Below are 21,877 nucleotides of genomic sequence, written 5' to 3' on the forward strand. Positions count from 1 at the left end.
GCAAAAGTCCTTTAACGTTCAATACCCGTGCAGATCAACCACTTTATTTACCATAGAGAGCTAGAAACAGGACATTTCAGAAGTTGCTAGTAAATTAAACAACATTTACTGATCTGTCTTTAGGGATTCCAAGGGAAAACTGGTCCACCAGGTCCAGGAGGTGTTGTTGGGCCACAGGTACGGAACTTGTTTTTTTCCTGGCAATGTCGAGTAAAAATATGTTCAACAAAGTTAAAGACAATTGTTGGTTTTCATGGGTTGGTAAATGTTGCTTATAATTCTCACATGTGCTTACACTTCAGGGACCCACAGGTGAAACTGGTCCTGTAGGAGAGCGAGGACATCCTGGACCCCCTGGCCCACCCGGAGAGCAAGGTCTTCCAGGTGCTGCTGGCAAAGAGGGAGCCAAGGTATGAACCTATTGATGAGACTAGCAAAAAACACTCCATTTGCTTCATTACAATGACAGATTGATAGCTACCTTCATACTGTCGGTTTAGGACTAAACATTTTGTAGATCTTGATAGAGATATCAACTATCTAATAAGACGCTGAAAATTGAAGTTACTTGAAAGCAAGCTGGAAGCAAGTAGAGATGATTTGTTTTTATGTGCGTGGCCTGCTGTTATGTAAATTTATGTTTCTCGAGGGCTTGGTAAACTCAATAACAAGCTCAATAGATTAGCAAATAAAACCAGGAGGGTGTAAATTTAGAACGATAAACTCACCAGAAACACATTTCATCATCCACCAGGTCACTGTCAGTGCAATATTTTATGAAATAGTACATATGTAATATTGTTGATTTTCAAATCACCTTATTTTACTGTCTTATTGACTTTTTTTTTATGTCGATTTAAAAGCCAATCTGAACCCACGAGCAACCATTTTGCACTGTAGATTCCTGTCCAGCTCAAATCCACCTCGAGTCCAACGTCGTTTGAGCATCTTCAGTCCCCACCCCACCATCCTTAAACCCCATGCCTGCTCCTTTTATTTTCTCCCCATCTTCCTCAAGAAGACAGTTCAATCAAGACTGTCTGCACAGTCCAAACCCTCTGCCACTCACGGCTCCACTTTCCTCCCACTCTGCTCAGACCTTTGCATCAGTATGCTAAGGAAACGTTGCTGACACCCTGGCAACAAAGCCAGGATCCTGGCTTTAGGTCCCACTTTTCTGTTCTTCCTCGTGCAGATAAATGTCTGCCAATAGAAAAGAAGAAGGAAGAGACATTTTTCTGCTTTTCTTGTTTGTTTGGTCACTTTTACACGTTAAATAAAATGAGGTTGCCCAGCAATTATCGTTTCTTTTCACTTTCACCCTCACACTGAGCAATGGATTTGAAGTGAGCTTTAAAAGACTCCTATTTCTACACACATTTATATAACTTTTACTGGCTTTTAGTCCAGATAAAAGCACAGCATAATCAAGTATTTTTCATGTTAGATAGACTAAATGTTTCATAATGAGACTTTTGACATGAAAGCAATGTTGTACCTGTGTTCTGACAGTAACAATGACACCACGGATGTCATATAAGCTTCAAATAATTGCAGCTAATGGCCCATTAGGACAGTTGAAAGTGTCAACACTCACTTTTGCTTTTACATTAGTCCTTATAAATTATCTATTTGTCAAAAGATGCACAGTCTGTAACATTTTTAAAGTAGAGTACACTTTTTTTCCTTGTTTAGCTTGTTCAATTATGTTGTATTGAACAAAAAACAGATTTCCACTATAGGGCACACAGGATTATAAGGTACTCCATTTATGAATCGTCTATTTTTAAAATTATGTCATTTACCGGAATATAAGGCGCATTCAGCGAGACAGAAGAGTCAGAGAACTCTAGAACTTGTTAGTACAATACTACACGTTAAATGAGTTAGCATGTTGACAATTCCTGTAACTCTTAACACGTAAAAAAACTGCTTAAATAAACATTACTAACTAACAACCCTGTTAGTAAAACATAAAAACAAAAATCCAACATGCTACTCGTTGGTATATTTCTAATAGGGGTATGAAGTGGCAAGAGTCTGGCGATGCGATACACATCAGGATACGTGTGTCACGATACGATACATATCGCGATATATCCCAAGACTGTACTAGAACGATTTTTCACTTTTCGATACCTATGCCAAGTAAAAACTTTGTAGAGCATGTCTCTTAGCAAAAAACAATAAAATAAAATAAAAAGGCAAGGCTGACATTTAACACTTTAAGCTGGTTCTCGCAAAATCTTGCTGTTGTTTTGGTCGCGGTGTAGAGCTGCTCAAAGAGGCTCAGAGTGGTGTTCTGTTGGGGGTTTAGGTGGAAAACAAAACTGTGATGCTAAAGGAGGCTAATAAATAATTGATTAAATATCATCTTGTCAGCATTTTAAATCGATACAAGTATCGTCAAACAAAATATTGTGATATATTGCCAAATGGTTTTCTCCCTACACCCCTAATTTCTAATAACGCTTAACCTTGTTTGCAACATGTAAGAAAATAGATGGACAAATGTTACTCTGACTATGCTAACGCTTAACCTTGTTAGTAACAGGTGAAAACAAATATGCTAAGACGTTAGCTTGTTTCTAACAACGTCTAACCTTGTTTGTGACACGTAAAAACAGATTGATACCGCTAAGTCAAACGTTACTGTGATTAAGCTAACTCACAACCCTGTTAGTAACAGGTGAAAACAAACAATCTGACATGCTAGTCGTTAGCTTATTTCTAGCGACACCCAACCTTGTTTGCAATATGAAAAAAAAAAGACTGATACTGCTACTCAAACGTTACTGTGACTTTGCTAACTTCTCACCTTTGTTAGTAGCACATAAAAAACAGTTTGACACTGCTACAAGTTAGCTGCATTAGTTTATTTACAATAACACCCCACCTTTTTTGCCATATGTAAAAAATAGACGGATTCCTCTAAAATAATGGTTACGATGACTAAGCTAACTCCCAACCTTGTTAGTAAGACAGGAATAAACAAAATCAAAAACAATAAGATAAGGTGCTGTGGGTTATTAGAAGCAAGTCATTTTTTGAAAAAAATTAAGACTTTAAAGTGCAGATTACAGTGTGGAGAATACAGTACATGACATCATTTTGGCTCAATGGTACTTAAACCAAATGATCTTTGCAATTTGAATGATTTCGTTTTAAAAAGTTTTTTGATTCTGTCTCTACAGGGAGATCCTGGACCACAAGGGTCCCCCGGTAAAGACGGTCCCCCTGGGCTCCGAGGCTTTCCTGGAGAGAGAGGTCTACCTGGCGCCACGGTAGGAACTCGATTCCACCTGCAGCTATTCATCATAGTTTAGCTCAACACCGATCTGCTGCTAGAAGAGGATGGAACATTGCAACGTGGCAAATGAACCAGCATCCATCTCGAGCTTTTCACTTCATTAGAGGCAGCAGCCCTGGAATTCACTCGTAGAAATCAATCCGGCGCCGAGGAAATCCGAAGCGACGTCTTACAAATGAACAGGCGTGCCTCTGCATTGCTCCGGCGCCACTGACTCCGCAGTTTTAACTGCTGCAGTGGATAATGGCCGCGTATTACAGAGTTTGGTACTGTTGCTCAGGGATTCATTTGTAAAGACTTTCAAGGACTTCAATTGTTTTTCATTTTTCAGTGCCAGCGTTTTCAGCGCTGGTGGGTTATTTGTTTCTGTATACATTATTTACCAAATAAATTATTAAGTGAGGAGTGTTGGCAATTAGGCTGGGGATGGCTGGGAATGGATGTAGTTTCTGGAGACAAAGTGTTTTGCTTCCTTCATCCTCAAGGTCAGTCAGACGCTGCAGGACAGCAGCACTCTTGATTGTTTTCTGCTATTGTAATTTACTGCAGCTACAGCCCGCAGAAGCTCATTATCCATACAACCGTGGGTTTTTTGTGGCCCACTGGGGAGCTGCATCCACGGACACAAACTCTGGTCATTGATAAACACACACAGGACATACAAACATGTTTTAAAAACTCCTGCCTGTGCAAAAGAAAAGTTGGTTTAGATATGCGGGTAAAAAGATTGTGTTTTGTCACAGTAAATTGCTGCGACATATTTATTTGCACAATATTGGCTTCTTATTCATGCAGGTGATGCACTGGAATCAAAAATGTTCACTCTTTTCCAGGAACTGTCATGTGGGGATTTTTTAGATTTGAAAGAGAAAATGATTAAATAGTGCAAAAATGTTGATTTTCTGAATATATTGCACTGTTCTGTTATTGAGAATTCTTTGTTCTCTCTTCACCTCAGGGCCCCGCAGGTCTGAAGGGAGCGGAGGGCCCCCAGGGTCCACCTGGTCCTGTGGTACGTACACTGTTAAGAACGACTTTTTATCCAGTTTGGATTTTTTGGAGGACACATTTTGGGACATTTAAAAGTGAAAAGGATTAAAAATGGCTTCAGCTTACCCTTTTTTGAAATTTAGGGAAAAAGACCCAAAACATACGGTGGCCCTTAAGTCCAAATCACATCTCCAAATCACTCAATGCAAAAGAATAGTAAAGATCACAACAATTAAAAAAGTAAAAGAAATATTAGAAAAACGGAATTATATGTCAGAAATCAAAATGAAACCATAATGTAATTCCAAAAAACTAAACACAATTCCAAACAAAAAAAAGAAACACAATAACAAGTAAACTATTAACTTTGTCAGTTTGTGGAGTTTAGAAACATTTTTCTAGTATTAGCTAGCATTTGTAGCATTTTTATTCTGTTGGCTAGTTCTAAAAGTGCAACGTTAGCAAAGTTAGCATTAGTGTTGTTGAATGAACGCACGCCACTTGTCTGGTCTGTCCGTAGCTTTTGAGTTTGACCTTTCAACTTTTGCAGTTTAGACAACTTTTACTAGCATTAGCTAGCATTTGTAGCTAGCATTTGTAACATTTTTATTCTATCGGCTAACACTAAAACTGCAAAGTTAGCATTAACTTTGTTGGATGAATGCGCATCACTTGTCTGGTGTGTCCATAGCAATAATTTCATCTACTTTTATTGCTATTGATAACATCTGATCAACAGCATTTCCTGCTTTCCGTGGACACGCTGCTGATTTTCAGTTTCTACAGGTTAAATACCTCATAACAGCAGCCGTAAATAAGACAGAGGAGCTGCTGACATGCAGCCATTCTAATGGAGGAGAAAATCAAACACGCTGAATTAGTTCTGTTGCACTGGGTCGCCCAAGTGCACGTGTTGTACATTCAAGCTCATTAAGTCATCACGGCCATGTCATCTGTGATTTATCTATTATTTTTCCAGTGAAAGCAGCTGCATATTTCATCTCGTCATGCTGCTCACATCCGTTTACAATCTGATCATCCACTTGAGTAGCTGGGGATCAAGACTGTTTGCTCCAGTGCCTCCTCCTGGCACGAGCTCAAATAATCAAATACAGACACACACACACATCAGTGCGTATCTCTTATCAGATCGAATAATTGCTTCTAGTCTCTATGGATTCTCTCCTTTTGTTTTTCTCGTTTTTTTTGATAATTAATTGAACCAATTGTGTAATTTAGCCATTTTTTAACCACAAATAAACATATTTTCTTGTTTTTGTCCATTTTTGTTTTTATTTGTTCCAGTTAAAGCTGTTTACGGGTATAAATTGTGCATATTAAAGGTCAGACAGTGTGGCCCCAGCACACTTATTACAGCTCTAACAAAAAAATGCTTTCAACACTTCCTATCAAAAACTGCATGTTTTTTTTTACTTTGCTTTGCTTAGAAATTGTCCCAAATTGTTCTTATATTTCGCTGTTTTCGCTGACAGTGTGAAACATCCAAGATTAGCTCTCTTTAGTCCTTAATTATCCTGAGGTGACTGAAATATTCAGTGGATGAAGATACATTACAGCCTTCATGAATGCTCTGTCTAGGGAATAGAGTATAGATTTAAAGATCCTCTCCCAGGAAAATGAAGATTTTTTTGTTTTTAACATGTTCTCATGGCATTTTTTCTGATAATGGTGGACAACCATAAAGAAAATGAATTGCATTTTGAATATTTTTGTTCAAATTGTGAATTAGGAACAGACAAAAAAAAAACGACATTTGAAAAATGACAGATAATTTATTTCAGATAGCCATATCATAGAGATCAACATCACTTTAAATCGCTAAGACCTTTGAATTCTTCATCCTTTGTGTCGCTTTTTAGCAATTCTGCTGAGCTCGGCTTTTTTTCTTCTGCGTTGCAAATACTTAAACACACTCCTACAGCGACCTTTAGTGGATGTTAGTGGGAAAAAAATGAACAAAAAAAAAAATTTGACTTAAAATGGCCCAATTGTAACAGATTGATTTTGATTTAGTTCTGATTAGCTCCTTCAATGAAAAAAGTGTCTGTTTTGGACAGACTTGGCTTTTTTCAGCAGCAGGTAGCAGCTGTTTAGACCTTTGCCGGGCTTCATTAGAACCAAAAAATGCCCAGTTGTTTGTTTCTTTTTTCTTTTTCTCCACACTTCCCTTTTAAAGGTTTTTTGTTTGTGTAGTGGTGTGTGTGTGTTGATCCATTAGCAGAAGAACTCACTTTAGTTTTTAAGAGTCTTAATGGCAGAGCTTGTTGTTCAGTGCAGGTCAGGTTTACCGTGTGGGCAGACAAACAACACGAGGAGTTTCTTGAATGGAACAAAAGCTTCCAGCCATTTCTTTTGATCCACCGTGGCATTAATTGTCTCATCCTTAAAGGGGTCTCCTGGTGAGAGGGGTTCCGCTGGGCCAGCCGGTGTAGTTGGACTCTCTGGTAGACCTGGTCCACAAGGTCCCCCTGGTCCTGCTGGAGAGAAAGGTGCACCTGTAAGTATTTATTTCAAGCTGAAAATATTTTCTTTTTAATATAATCTGTTCTTTGGCCTCAAATGTTTAAATTGCTGCAAAAATAAATAATTCTTGGTGCTTCTAGGGAGAAAAAGGTCCTCAAGGTCCGGCTGGTCGTGATGGAGTTCAGGGTCCTGTTGGTCTGCCTGGACCTGCTGGACCCCAGGGGCCACCTGGTGAGGACGGTGACAAGGTCAGTCACACCCAGCTTTGTCTTATTTTTCCGAGCTACCTCTGAATCTCTAGACTGAATCAGAATGAGTGTGTGGGTCAGTAACGGTGTGAATACACAGCTTTACTCCTTTAAGGTTTTTCTTCACCAAATAACACACTTGTGTGTTAAAGAACAGGGAGGGAAAAATGCAAAATAGACTGCTGTTTACTTTCAGAGTTATCAGATTCTTAAAGGTTACCATCTTAGACAGTAAAATGTTGACATTGTAACTGTAGACTGAGAAATGATTCTTGCAGCTGATACTGTGTGTCTGCATGTGAGAGTTTTAGTGATTCTGTTGACATTTAGAAAAGAAAAGATAATCTGAGTCACGGACGTTGGGTGTTTTTCTTTCCCAGGGAGAGGTTGGGGAGCCTGGTCAGAAAGGAAGCAAGGGTGACAAGGGAGAGCAGGTGAGTCTAGATTCCTACTTACAAAGGAAAAGATACAAATACACAACATTTCACAAATTACATATTTAACCCCTTGACTAGGCTTGGACAATAAATCGCAAATGTATCGTGACTGTGATATCAGCCTGTGTAATATGAGTATCACTAAAGACAGCGTAAACTGCAATAAATGGTAATCTGAAATGTTTACACAACTGCTAAAACAAACTTTTGCCAGCCTGAAGTATTAAAAGAGCTCTTACACATCTGACCATTTGGATGGACCCCTTTACGCCGTTGACTGATCAGATGGACCCCTTCATGTCGTTCTACAATCAGATAGACCCTTTCATGTTGTTAACCAATCAAATGGACCCCTTCATGTCGTTGACCAATTGGATGAGTTACTTCACGTCATTGGCCATCAGATGACCTGTTCACGTCACTGACCAATCAAATTAACTCGTTCACATCGTTGATGAATTGAATAGACCCCTTCATGCCATTTGACCAATCAAATGGACCCCTTCACGTTTTTGACCAACCGCCTGGACCCCTTCATGCCATTTGACCAATTGGATGGACTCCTTCATGTCGTTGACCAATTTCATGAACCCCCTAAAGTTTTTGACCAATTGGATGGACCCCTTCACGCCATTTGACCAATCCAATGGACCCCTTCATGCCATTTGACCAATCGGATGGACCCTTTTACGCCATTGACCAATTGGATGTACCCCATCATGTCGTTGACCAGTTGGATAAATCTCTTCACGTCGTTGGCCAATCAGATGGACCTGTACTCATCCTTGACTTTTCAAGTGGACTCTTTCACATCATTGACCAATCAAATTTACTTCTTCACGTCGTTGACTATTTGCATGGGCCCATTCACATCGTTGACCAATCAAACAGACCCCATCACATCATTGACTAATCAGATTCACCCCTTCATGTTGTTGATCAATCGAATAGAGTCCTTCTAAGTTAGATACCCACCTCTTATGTTGAGGATCAATGAGTATAGTTTAAATTACACAGACTATTATGTCAATGAAGCCGTTGCAGTGAAATTGAAATGCTATATTCATTGTTTTGCTATTTGCTTATGTATTGCAAGTCAAATTGTCATCGCAATATCGATCACTAATATCACAAATCGCAGTTTTTTTATCCAATTCTGCATCAAATCACTTCGGCTCCTAAATCACCTAAATTTTGCATCTACATGAAGCCAATGAAATAAAAGTGAAAAAAAATGTTTTTTTCACAGCTGAAAATAAATTCATGTGTCAAGGGGTTAATCCAGTCTATCGTGTGCTATGTGAATCATGTTTTTCATTTTTTTTCACCAATAACTCTTTGTTTAGGGTCCTCCTGGTCCTGCTGGTGTCCAAGGACCCGTGGGTGCCCCAGGTCCTGCTGTAAGTACAACTGTCCTAAAAGACAGAAACTTTTGGAAACATCCGAAATGTCACATGAAGATTTATCAAAAGGCAGACGGTGCAGAAATAGTCAGTTGTAGATTGCAGTTTCATAATTGGATCATTTTCTCTGAGGCAAGGGACATTTTGGTTGAAGAATTACACATTTTAAAATGTCAGTACCCCCCCCACCACTCCCCACATGCACCCCCACCCCCTTTCCCAACACAAATATGTCAGCAAACAAGATGAATGCAATGCAGCTAAACTGAAAGTCACAAAGCGGTGGTTATTATTTCTCAAAGAATTTACCAAAGCTGACAGCTAAAACAACTGTGTTGGTTCTAAGGGAGCCGATGGAGAGCCAGGTCCCAGAGGTCAGCAGGGTATGTTTGGGCAGAAGGGAGATGAAGGCGCTAGAGGATTCCCTGGGCCACCTGGACCCATTGGACTGCAGGTTTGTACATGTACTAAAAATTATTTCGCCTAAAATATATTATGAGTTTATATTTAGACTCTGACAAATGAGTAAATAAAGAATTTACTCTTTAGACCCTGAAAGGTATTCAATATGTATGGGGAAAAAAGAACTCTTGAGTCAGACTGTCTGAGATTATTTCTGTTTCATGACTCCTTACCAGTGTATACCTTTGAAACACTGTTTTCTGCAGTTTTAGACCAAGTGTAGAATGAATACAAAAGGAAATGTTGATTTAAAAATGTACAAAACAAACAATTTAAGTCAAATTAAAAGTAATATAATAATTTAATGAATTTAATAAATGGTACTGAAAACAAATGTGGTAATTTAAGGTTTGAGAAATCCAATTAATACAAGACATCAATTTTTGATGTATTATTAATAAAGAGAACACAAATAAGCAACAAAAGTCAACATTAACAGTTCTGTCTCTCTTTGGTTTAACTTATGTAGCAAAAAATATCCATCGTTACTATATTTTTAAAGAACATTCCCCTTACAAATACCACTGATTTTTTACTTTGTTGTTTTGGTGGCCGCGGGATTGAAAAACTTAATACCCGCTGAAATATTTACTGCTTCTAAATCTAGCTTCCACAGTTTTGTAGAGAAAGAAAAACAGTCCTGAATCCATTTTTCGAGTGCTGGTCCTGACATGGTCTGTTTTTAAGAACTGTTCATTCTGTGTATCTCAGACATATGAGATCTGGCCTGAGTGACCCCTCCCCCTCACGTTCCAAACAGGAAGTACCTGCTGGTTCCAAGAAATCAAAATCCCATAGATTACCTCTAATGGGAAATAAACAGCTGTTACTCAGTTATTATATTTCTCAGAATAACAATTCCTTCGATGCTACCTATCTTATGGGGTTCAGATGACCCAAGCCTTACATTGACGTGTTATTCATCCCATGACAAATGTGGATGAAGGTGGACATGATTTCATGCCATGGACACCAGTGAAAATCAAAAATCACTGAGAAAAAAAATGAAATGGTCCAGATCACTCCACTCCCAACGTCAACATACCTGGGATAGCACAAGGGTCACTAGAAATATGTGGTTTTACGTTGAACATTCAAAACGTTTTATTGACTGATTCTCTCGAGAAGACTTTCAAGTTGTAGGGGTATGGACTTCCAACAAGCTCCTTCCTGATTGGCTAGAGTGTTTGCTATAGAAATATTGACTTTGACCAATTCTGACCAATAACTGGTTACGGACGTTGTCCGACTCCAACAGGGGTTATACAACTACAGCAAAATTGGACATTGACAATTCACCCCCCAAAAAATGGCTACTGAACAGACTTCATTTCATTAGAGCCATGTTGACAAGTGACATCACTCTCACTCAGGCCAGTTCTCTTATACAGTCAAGGATCTCAGGTCACTATAGTCAATTTCAAACCCGTCAAGCCAGGGGTGTCAAACTCAATCGCACAAGGGGCCAAAATCTAGGTTGAACAGGACAAATATTTATTGAACACTCAAAAACTACATTTTTAAAACTTTAAAACTATAACTTTTTAACATAATTATGAACTAGATATATAGCATTATTGTGATGGTGCTAGTGTGAATGCTGTAAGCTGAATTTGGCCACTGAAGATGCTAGTGCTGATAGCTGAAGATGCTGAAATTGAAAGTTGAAAACGCTGAAGCTGGGAGCCAGCTAAAATATTAGCTAAATGCCAAATTAGCCTAAAAATAATAAATAAAATAAATAAATAACTTAGGTTACCCAAAACAGCTAGCATGTAGCTGAAAACATAGCTAAACTTAAAAATATCCCCCCAAAAAAACAAAAAAAGCCTAAATTAGCAAAAACAGCTAGCATGTAAATAGTAGCCCAACCATTAAGACAGCCTCAAAAACTTAAAAAGAAAAGCCTAATTTAGCCAAAACAGCTAGCATGTAGCTGAAATATTAGCTAAACCCTAAATTAGTCTAAAAAATCTTAGTAAATGCTAAAATGGTCCAAAAGGCTTAAACTTTAAAACTGTAACTTTTTAGCTAAATTTTGAATAATAAAAAGGCAGGAATATTATTCCAGAATAAATCAATTTAAATCGTAAATAATTTTCAATATTTTACTTTAATTTTGTCAAAATTATACAAGTTAGAAATAGGCACAACATTACATAGGCCATTAATAACAATAAAATAAAATGATCTGAAGGGCCGGATCCGGCCCTCGGGCCTTGACTTTGACACATGTGCTTTAAGCTATTAGTACTTTTATTCCTTCTCCATACAATAATCGGACAACCTTTTTCCTCGGCCTGGGAGGTAGAAACACAAGTTTAAGTCAGAGTAAAAATATCAAAGACAACAGAGGAGCCGATTTCCAGTCCTTTAAACACCGTCATGATGGCAGTGTCTAATGAAGACATAATACATTCTCTGAATCCACGGATCGCCTGTCTTTGCTCCTTGTAGCTACACCCCGACTTTCATCTAACAACAAGCTCCAGTGGAAACCGAGGCAGACGCGAGTTCATCCTTTCACAGCTGCCTGTGCCGTTTAATTGGATCCTGGGAGCGTGATATGGTGGCGCGCCGCGATTACACCTCAGTTCTCAGGAAACCTGCGCCGTCTTTGTAGTGCTGTGTCTACACAATCGATGCTCCGGCGTGCAGCATTTCTAACATCCGAAGCCATCCGAGGACAGGAATTAAAAGGAAAATCAGACATCTGCACAATGTTATTCCGCCCCAATAAAATGCTAGGGGACCTTTTCTTGCCTTCTGAATCCATCTATTTGTAATTATCCCTTTATTTGTAGTCAACTCCTTAAGTCTGAAAGTTTAGAGATTTACCGCACAGATTGGGGTCATTGTCTTGATGAAATTACATAGACGACTGCTCGCCATCTCAGAGTGCTATTCTGCCTCAGCAGGGTTTCATTCAATGGTCTTTTAATTGGAGTAATTCACTACCCATCACAGTTCCATTAATTGCACGGACTGACCTGCTCCAGCAGTCTGCTCCTCATCAAGCACATTTACTAAGCTGCATAATTAGTACCTTTTGCTAATGATTTTGAGATTAGAGATGACCTTTGTGCAGATGATATTCCTCAGCATGGGAGGAGCTGACACTCCGCCCGGAGAGAGTGCTTTTAACGATTCAGTTTAACAACTCCATTTATGCCATAATTAGTGGCTGACGATCCGATTCTTAGATAATATTGCTTCATTTTGAATGATCCGATTCACTGACCTGAAATCGATCTTTATCCAAAAAGATTGCCAAAATTGCCCAAATTAATTTCCATCCGTTTTTGTACTCATATGTGTGAATAACACCAGCCACCAAAAAAAAGTTGCCTAATTTTAGTCTTACTTTTAGTTTTTTCCATCTTGGTTAGGGCTGTGCGACACTGAGCATTTGGGTATCAATGTGATCTAATACCAGTCAATATCGCCGATATCGATACCAATACCGATATTTTTGGTAAACGCGGTGGATGTGACATGAACCTCAAAATTGTTTTTAATTGCTGTGAATGGTTTTCTGTAAGCTTCCCTTTGTTAAATTAATTGATAAACATAAAAACAGAATTAGGACAATATTTTAAATAAACGGAAAATAGATTATTACAAAAAAACTTCTTAAAATTAAATAAAAAGTGAAGAACTGAATGCAAAACTCTCTACAAATCAAAAGAAATAAATAACTATGATACAAAAATGAATCAAAATGTTTTGCCATAAAAAAACAACTGGTAGAAATATAAATAGTTTGTAACTTCTTAGCCTTTAAATAGAACACTAAATATTCAGCATTTAAATAGAGTGAAAATAGGGTGAACAGTGTATGCTGCATGTAAGCACTTTGAGATCTGCTGCTCAAATTTCACTGGCAAGAAAGGTGAGACGCAGCTGGCTACTTTTTGCTGATACAGAAAATGTTTCAAAAAGATTGGAAATATCAATATCTGTGGGCGGGTATTGATCCGATATCAACTTGAGGTTGATACTATCCATATTTTGGGTCCATCCACCCAGCACTAGTCTTCATTCTAATGCGGGACAGCAAGTCATCAAACTGGTTGACAGAGAGGCGGAAGTACTGCTGAAAGCAGCTGTTAATCAGATGCCGCTCCTGCAGTGGGTGGTGAAGCTCCCTGTACCGGGAGTCTCTGAATGATCTCATGAACCCAGACATGGAGACGTGATCACCGATGCTTTTGTAGAGCTCTTTGAAATAAATAAATCCAGTCTCTCAACATCATTTCTGTCTTTTATGCATCATAAATAAGTTATATTCAGACTCCACTCCATGTAGCGATTAGGCCAAAAACATTAGGCGTTAGCCCAGGGATGGGCAAACTTTTTGGCTCCTGAACCACAATGGATTCTAAAATTTAACAATTGGGCTGCACCAGGAGCAGATCGGCTGCACGTTTTGGTAATTCTACCTCATAGAAGAAAAAAAATAACATGGAATTTGGACAAAAACATTTTTTTTAATTTAAATTGAAAATTAATTGATATACTTTAAAACAGACCATTTTGGAGATTTTATTTCAAAACTGCGACTTTTGTTCTCATTTTAGGGCCAATTGCACCAATGGGTTGATGTCCTTCATGGAAAAATGCAAACTTAGAGAAATTCTACGTTCATGTGATGTTGGAAAGATCAGACAAATAACCTTCTGACTTGGAAAACACACGTGAACATAAGAAAATCAACAAATCTTCCAGCACCACATGAATGCAGAATAACTTTCTGCACCATAACAAAGGTCAATGTATTAATGTTGTGCCATCTATGTGTAGCTACCAGAATTAAAGGGAAAATATAGGATCATTAACATGTATTTCAGTTTGGCAGGCCAGAATAAACAGTTTTATGGGCCGCATTGGGCCGTAGTTTGGACACTCCTGTGTTAGCCCCACCCCCACGGGTCTGAGGGGGAGGGGCTGTGGAAGAGGACTGTTATCACTACTGGAGCTGCAGATCATGACATGAAACTTCTGACATTTACATGGTTTGATCACAAAATTCAACTGTAATACCTCAATTCAACCTTTAGAGGGCAGCACACAGATGGGTTTTAAGTATTTTCAAGAATTAAACCATTTTATTTTAACTTATCAAAAATGTGGCACTGACCAAGCATTTTTAAAGCCCCATTTATAGAGGTCAACAGACAAAAAAAATTGATTTAGGGTTTGGGGACCCTTTAAGAACACATTTTTGGACAAGTGTTCAACAGCAAATTCTTTCGAATATAGCGCAAATTTGATGTAAGAATTGTGTTTAGTGTGAATACAGCATTCCACCCCTACTTTCAACGTAGAAACCAAGAACATAAACTCCATTCTACCTCGTCTGGATTCACTTGCTGTGAGCATGACCCAAACAGAACGAATGTCTTTGATGTCTTATTATTTTTCCTTGTTTTTCTTGAAACCCTACACCTCGATAACAAACTGCCTCCGATTCAACAACCGAGGAGAGCAAGCCACCGCAGTTTAATCACGCCAATTACCGGTAAAAATGTCAGGGATCAAAAGACGCGCCGGGCCTTGACCAGGCTGCTCATTTCCCATGCATGAATGCGCCGGATTCCCCTTCTTTTCAAAAGAAGCAATGTTTTTGTGCGCGAGTGCAGAGTTGAAATCATCACGCCGTCAGAAGGAGGCTTCTTCCAGCATCAAGTGTGGCCACATCTGATACAGTCTCAAAAGTCTCATCAAATCAGCCTTTTTAATTCACTACACTTATTCTTAGCCTTGCTCTGCATATTCATGTGAATATTTCATTAAACACATAATAGAGCCAGACTGCGGTGAAAACATGGATTGCGATTCATTTGAGCTGATTAATTTATGAACATTCTGGCTCCGAAATGCGTTTTAATATTAGCCAAATGCATCCCAGCAGTCGTCAAATCCAATTTCGACTTAAGCAGCAGTTTAATGCCACAAATAAATTCAAATAATTAGGAGAATTCTTGCTTGTTCAGCTCCTTCCTGGTTTAATGGGATTATTTGCTCTCAGTTTGACGGCTTTGTTTGTGTTGTTCCTCCTACAGGGTCTACCGGGACCTCCAGGTGAAAAGGGGGAGAACGGCGATGTCGGGCCCATGGTAAGATTGGTTTTAATGAATTAAAAGTTTGTCTAAGACTTTTAGTAAACACTGATAACACAACCTTATTGTTATTTTACAGGGTCCGCCTGGTCCTCCTGGGCCCAGAGGTCCTCAGGGTCCAAGTGGAGCTGATGTATGTACAACAGATAAATGAAAGCTTGCTAATATACCATTCTCATGCACAGCTGAAGTCTACGGTGGCCCTAAAGTCCAAATCCCATTGACAAATCACTAACATATTAAAGAATACAATGACGTTTTAAAAAAGTTAAACAAATAAAAACAAAACATTTTAGAAATCAAAATAAAATTCCAGAAACAAATATACCATTCCAGAAAAATTAATAAAATTTAAACATTTTTTGAAAACAAAATTAATTAAATCAAAAGGAAATAGTGAAAAATGAAACATGAACAAACCGGAAAAGTTAGGAACTATGAGACATTGCTGATTGGATGATCGTTTTTGATTTTTTTTGTTTTTTTAAATTGCGTCTTTGATGTCTGCATACTAATAAAAAGTTTTATGACCAATATGGAGCGTATCCAGTATCACTTTATGGTTGAAATACTGAACAAACGTCATCATCTAATCAGCGATGTCCCATAGTTCCTAACTTTTCTTCTTTTGTTTGTGTTTTTTATGGAAATTGGAAAAGTTAGGTACATGAAGCGATACTGGAGGTCATCATCCAATCAGCGATGTCCTGTAGCTCCTACCTTTCATTTTTTAACACTTCATTTAGAATTCTAAAAATTACATTTTTTAAATTTATTATTTTATTTTGTTTTTGGAGCAGTGTTTTGATTTCTAAAATTTAACTCTGTTTTTTAATCAATCATTTTTTGCTTTTGAAACTGTCATCGTGATCTTTAGTTAATGTAATAATTGGTTGGTTATTACTGTGTTATTACTATGAGAACCTACAGACAATAAAGTACAGAGGATTCTATAGAGATCGTCACAAATAGAAATGAGTTTTGAAAATTCTCCCTGATCCAAAAAAGTCAAATAATTGATTTCCTTTTAAACTAAAAAAGGTTAAATGAACATTATAAACCTTTCTTTTAAACCCCGCTTTTCAGCATGTTAAAGATTTTGCTGTTTAAGCGTCACCGGTAACGCCACAGGTGTTAAATGGCTCAAAAAAGGAGTGGGTTGAAGAACATCATAATAATTCTTTCCTGCATTCTTATTATATTTGTACATTTTAATCAAATAAACACAAAATATTTAAAGAAAAAAAAGCATCAAGGTATTAAAAAACAGTTGTGATTGTCCATAAATCATCTAATCAGGATTTTCATTTTCTAATTTTTATGTTTCAAATTAAAAAAAAAAAAAAGTTTTATTTGTATTTTTTGTTACATTTTTAGTTATTTTGATACTTGTATTCATGTTATTCCACAACTTCACCCCACAGACAGAAAAATACATACTTTTGTTTTATTGTTTTATTTGTTTAACGTTTCGATTTCTAAATATTTTTTGGATTTATTATAATTTTAATTAATATTTTAACTTTTTCTAACTAATAGCATTTTGTTGTTTTTATTATTTTATTTGTTTTTATGCTTGTCTGGTGATTGGAAGCAGCTGGCCGCTCTTAAATTTCCTCTTAAAACTTCTATTCCATTCTATTCTATTCTATTCTATTCTATACTTTCTTTGCATTGTCCTTACACAAAATTATTTAATGTCATTTTTCTTTCGTAGTAAATATTCTTTAGCTGCAAGTACGAGTTTTTCCGAAACAAAGCAGAGGAATTGAGTTGAGCCTGTATGTTTGATTGGTCTGTAGGAGAATTTTGCTGAGCTTTCACATCTGCCATAAGGAAATAATAACACACTTTAAAAAAAAGTTACATTCAAATGACAAAATAACTGTTTTTGATGTCAAATTAAATTTGCTAATCATTCAGAACATTTTTTTTAACTTCCTAGCATCTATGGATCAATTTTTTTCACACAACCATCGGGTAACTGTGACAGATTTACACAAAACTGACCAAACAATCAGATTGTTTCATACTATATAAATCCCTCTATAAATCTTCGGCGTACTTGTCAGTGGCACTAATGTTTTTAGGGGTCCTAACTGATCTGCTTTAGGCTTGGATATGAGAGCTAATCCCTTTATCTCCTGCTGCAGGGCCCTCAAGGTCCCCCCGGTGGTGTGGGCCCGATGGGATCCGTGGGCGAGAAGGTAAGAGTCGCTGTGCAACTCTCCGGGGAGTCCAGGAAAGCTGAAAACGAGGCACAATCCTACCCTCCAAAGAGCCACTAAGCTACCCAGCCTCTTCATTTCAAACTGTTTCTTTTTCTGTAATAAGCCGAACGCAAGAATAATCGACTTTATGGCCTCGAGTTAAAAACGTGACTCCTCCAGTGATGTCAGCGTCGGCCGACATAATAAGATTAGAGGAACGGATTTAGCTTGAGATGAATAATCTCAAATGCTCCTCTTTGGAAAGTGCACCTGAGCTGGCGAACGCCATGTTTCATCTTGAAGGATTATCCGTGCGGACACTGACATTTTTCTAACCACAGGGTGAGCAAGGTGAGGCCGGAAATCCCGGACCACCCGGAGAGGCAGGAACTGGGGTGAGTAAGCTCTGTTTCTGTTGTCAAGCCGCTGTGTCAAGATGAATTTGTGCAACCCACCTGTCCTCCATTTGCATGCAAGTTGCATGGATAAGATGCACGCGTGTTGTTTTTTTTATATTAGACAAAACATGCTCCGAATCTCCAGAAAGATATATAAATGTTGTTGAAGTTAGCCAGCAAAAGCAGAGAGAGTTGACCTTATCAGTAATGTATTTAATGATTAAAAGTCATCCCAGCAGGTTTAGTTTCATTAATTAATAGTTATGGAGCTAATATGGAACAACATACAGTCTAATGAGACAGGGCTGTCTGTTTTATCTCCGTAAGAGTAATTGCTCCTCACATTTAGGCTGATAGATCATCTCAGCGTGGCTTCTCGGCTTCGCGCTGCAGGTCCACGCCGCTTGCCAAATTGAGTCACTTCCCAGAATCGGAAAACACAATTATCAGCGGGATAATTGTGCTGCTTGAGTCCATGAGAACATTGGTTGCATTAAGGGGGAATCAACACCAAAACATGACTTTTCCATCCTGCCGAGGACAGCTTAAGCTCTGTTAAATGCTCCTTTGTGGTTGGTCAATACGGCATTCTGTGTTTTATTATCACACTTATTATCATTTTACAAATAATATGTTTACATTCTAGTCTAAATTAGTGAAATTATCGAATATAAAGATGCATCAAAACCAATAATGTATAAAAAAAGAAATAATAAGTAGCATTTATTTGGATTCTTTTTCAAAAATTGACAAAAATTAAGCAAAGGACGATAAAACAAGCTCTGACGTTGTTGAAACAGGAAACGCTATTTTACAGCTGACAACTAGTCATCCGTCAACCGTCATGTCGCTCCCTTTTTTGAAGCTTAATTTTAAATACCCAAAGTAAAATTAATGAAAAGCTGAGAGCGGTGTTGAAAGTGGCATACAACAAATTTGTGACAAAAAATCCCTTTTTTTTAAATTCTAGCTTTTCTGATGGTTTTATCTCCATAGCAACCATATTATTTTTTGGTCACCTGGGGGTGAGAAACAGTTCTATGTAATTTTTAGAAAAATCAGCAAAACTAAATTTTTGAATTTCCTTAGCAACCAAGGTTTTTGTTACCCACACCCACATTCCTAATATATTCATACTGAATGCTATATTGTTCTGTTCAGCTTGACCCAACGAACCATGTATTCAATTTTCACAAAATTCTAGCAAAAAAATGTGTGAGCGAAAGGTAGACGCGACTTTAGCGAGCTAGCTACGCTAGCACCATTCAGAATCTACAAACTTTATAGGCAACTTTTTTTTTCTCAAGTTGCTTCCTGATGACGCTTGAGGTGTAGGGGATCGAAATCCCTAGAAGAATGTTCAGTGTGATTGTCTAAAACATGCCTACTAGCATCATCTAACAGCTTGTTTGTCTACAACCGACATTGCACTGCCTTTAGTGACCCTGAAGTCATTAAAGCCCTCAATCACCTCCATTACTGCAGGGGCCTAAAGGTGAGAGGGGGGAAAAAGGAGAAGCCGGCCCGCCCGGAGCAGCTGGACCTGCCGGTCCCAAAGGACCCCCTGGAGATGACGGTCCAAAGGGCAACCCTGTAAGTCCGACCGATTTTCTTAAATGATTGTTTTTGTGTGCACTCGCATGCTGCTTTAGTGCCTCCCCGTTTTGAGGCAGGACATTTTCTCCTAACTGGTAGTAGTTTTTTTTTATTGAGAGATTTTAAAATGTCTGCATGGTGACGCAATCCTGAATTTGCAGGATCATCATTTTTAGGTTTCTCAAATTATGCTGACAGGTATTACCTATAGTACTAAAGATGTTAAACTGAAATATTACCTCAACAGATTTCTTTTTATCTGAAACACAACAACTTTTTTTAAGGGCCCTGTTGGATTCCCTGGAGACCCAGGCCCACCCGGAGAGCCAGGTGTTGCTGTAAGTATGACATCTAATATTAGATCTTAAGCACTGGATTGAAACAGGATGTGTTTGGTTAATTATTGATGAGTGATTGACTACAAATTGAACAGTTTCAGAGAAGCATGTCTGATGCCTTAGTCACAACTGCCTTTACAAGTGGATATGGGCTGTCTACGTGTGAAAATCTGTACGTGGCACGCAGGTGGCCTATGAGAATTATCAAAGTCGTGAACCGCTCTGTGATCCTGTGGGGCAAAAATGCTTATGCACATTTTTTTTTCCTGTGCTAAGATATAAGTACAACTTAAGGGTATAGGATAAGAGAAGGGGTAAGGATAAGTGAGAGTGAAGTAAGTGAAACACAGGCAAACGTACAGATCTCGTACCCTTTTCAACCTCCTAGAATTCCTGTGCACTGCAAAGGGAGCCTGCTAGTGCTGTCCAAGTGCACTCCTTAACTTTTTGAAATGAGGAAATTAGAACGTAGTTTGTGTTAGCATCTTACATACACGTACATATCACAAACACTCCCTGTGCAAGCAGCACTTGCTTGTCAGAAAGGAACCCGTACTTGCACCCTACTATCAACTAGAGTCCGGCGCTAATGTATTATACAACAGAATCATTCCATTAGCCTACAAATACTTCACGATATACCACATGAACAACTATCATACATTCCCTTTTCACGACATCCCTTGAGATGGTCATGCAACGCACAAGGAATCTGCAAGACACTCCTATCGTCTACAACAACCTAAAAATCCTCAGCACCCATACGGGTATGCCCCCTGTAGGGGGGTATGTGACTAAGGTGTTAGTTTGTGGACCAATCCAACCTGTGGTTCCCTTCTTGCAGGGAACTGATGGAGAAGCAGGAGAGAAGGGAGAAGATGGTGAATCGGGTCAACCGGTAAGACTATTGTCGTTTAGGTATTTGTTTTACGCGCATTCTTAATAAAATCACTTTATAAATGAGGTTTTTTTAGCCTAAAATTTCTAATGGTAAAGAAGTATAGGACAACCTTATTTTTTGGTTTAATAACAAACAACATCTTTTTCACATTCGTAATTTAAAAACAACTTCTGCTATTTCTTGTTCTGTTGCTTTTGTGTAGGGACCCCCAGGCCCATCTGGAGAAGCCGGTCCACCTGGTCCACCTGGCAAAAGAGTAAGTCTCAGCTGATCAGAGTTAATTTGGAGTAATGGACTTTCAGCATTTAAAGCAGCGTTCAATTGAACAGTTTATTGCTTTCATTTCTAGAGTATTGGTCCACCATTGCCTCGTTTCTCCCTGAAACAACCCCCACCCCCCTGCCTTCCACCCCAACAACTCAATTTTTTCGCTAAAGCTGGAGAGATTCATTTTCATTAAAAGTAGAGTGGGGACATACAAAGTGGGAGATTTACGGTGTGTGTGTGGGGAGGGGGGGTCAAGGCATTTTTCTGTCTGCCAAGTAAAGCCACCAAAAATCCCATTGAAAATGAAGGCCAGGATGTAAAAATCATGTTTTTTTTCTTCTTCTTTTCTCAGCGAGTAATTGAAACGGCTTATCCAAAAAGAAGAAAAAAGCCCAAAGTAAAAGGGGTTGTGGGTTCCAATTTATGGGGAAAACAGTGGGAGATGTATTGCGAGTCTGGCACGTTATTGATCCACGGCTGCCTGACTGACAGCAGAAGCAAAACAACAACATCACGTGAGCAGGGACGAGTTGTTAAAGAGGCTATTACAGGATCAGCTTTGGAGAAACCACCAGAGAACAAGCAGAAAACAACACAGTCTTTAATCCTACCATGTTTTATATGTATGGGGTTATGTTATAACCAAGCAACTCCAACAGGAATCTGTCAGAAAACACAGACTTCAAGCAGAATACATTTTTAAAATATTTA

At 38.4% G+C, this 21,877-nt stretch overlaps 1 protein-coding gene across 1 annotated transcript in view; it reads left to right on the forward strand.

Annotated features, from left to right (window-relative positions):
• Positions 1 to 21,877, forward strand: part of col11a1a (collagen, type XI, alpha 1a) — a 101,999-nt gene that overhangs the window by 64,185 nt on the left and 15,937 nt on the right. Inside the window, exons 38-54 of the mRNA XM_036217381.1 lie at positions 124 to 177; positions 303 to 410; positions 3,195 to 3,284; positions 4,269 to 4,322; positions 6,711 to 6,818; positions 6,925 to 7,032; positions 7,413 to 7,466; positions 8,816 to 8,869; positions 9,219 to 9,326; positions 15,400 to 15,453; positions 15,536 to 15,589; positions 17,610 to 17,663; positions 18,008 to 18,061; positions 19,550 to 19,657; positions 19,945 to 19,998; positions 20,843 to 20,896; positions 21,102 to 21,155. Of these exons, the coding sequence (XP_036073274.1) occupies positions 124 to 177; positions 303 to 410; positions 3,195 to 3,284; positions 4,269 to 4,322; positions 6,711 to 6,818; positions 6,925 to 7,032; positions 7,413 to 7,466; positions 8,816 to 8,869; positions 9,219 to 9,326; positions 15,400 to 15,453; positions 15,536 to 15,589; positions 17,610 to 17,663; positions 18,008 to 18,061; positions 19,550 to 19,657; positions 19,945 to 19,998; positions 20,843 to 20,896; positions 21,102 to 21,155 (1,224 nt within the window). The remainder of the gene's footprint in view (positions 1 to 123; positions 178 to 302; positions 411 to 3,194; positions 3,285 to 4,268; positions 4,323 to 6,710; positions 6,819 to 6,924; positions 7,033 to 7,412; positions 7,467 to 8,815; positions 8,870 to 9,218; positions 9,327 to 15,399; positions 15,454 to 15,535; positions 15,590 to 17,609; positions 17,664 to 18,007; positions 18,062 to 19,549; positions 19,658 to 19,944; positions 19,999 to 20,842; positions 20,897 to 21,101; positions 21,156 to 21,877) is intronic.

Source organism: Oryzias melastigma, linkage group LG20 (genome assembly GCF_002922805.2).
Source record: "Oryzias melastigma strain HK-1 linkage group LG20, ASM292280v2, whole genome shotgun sequence".
Lineage (NCBI taxonomy): Eukaryota > Metazoa > Chordata > Actinopteri > Beloniformes > Adrianichthyidae > Oryzias > Oryzias melastigma.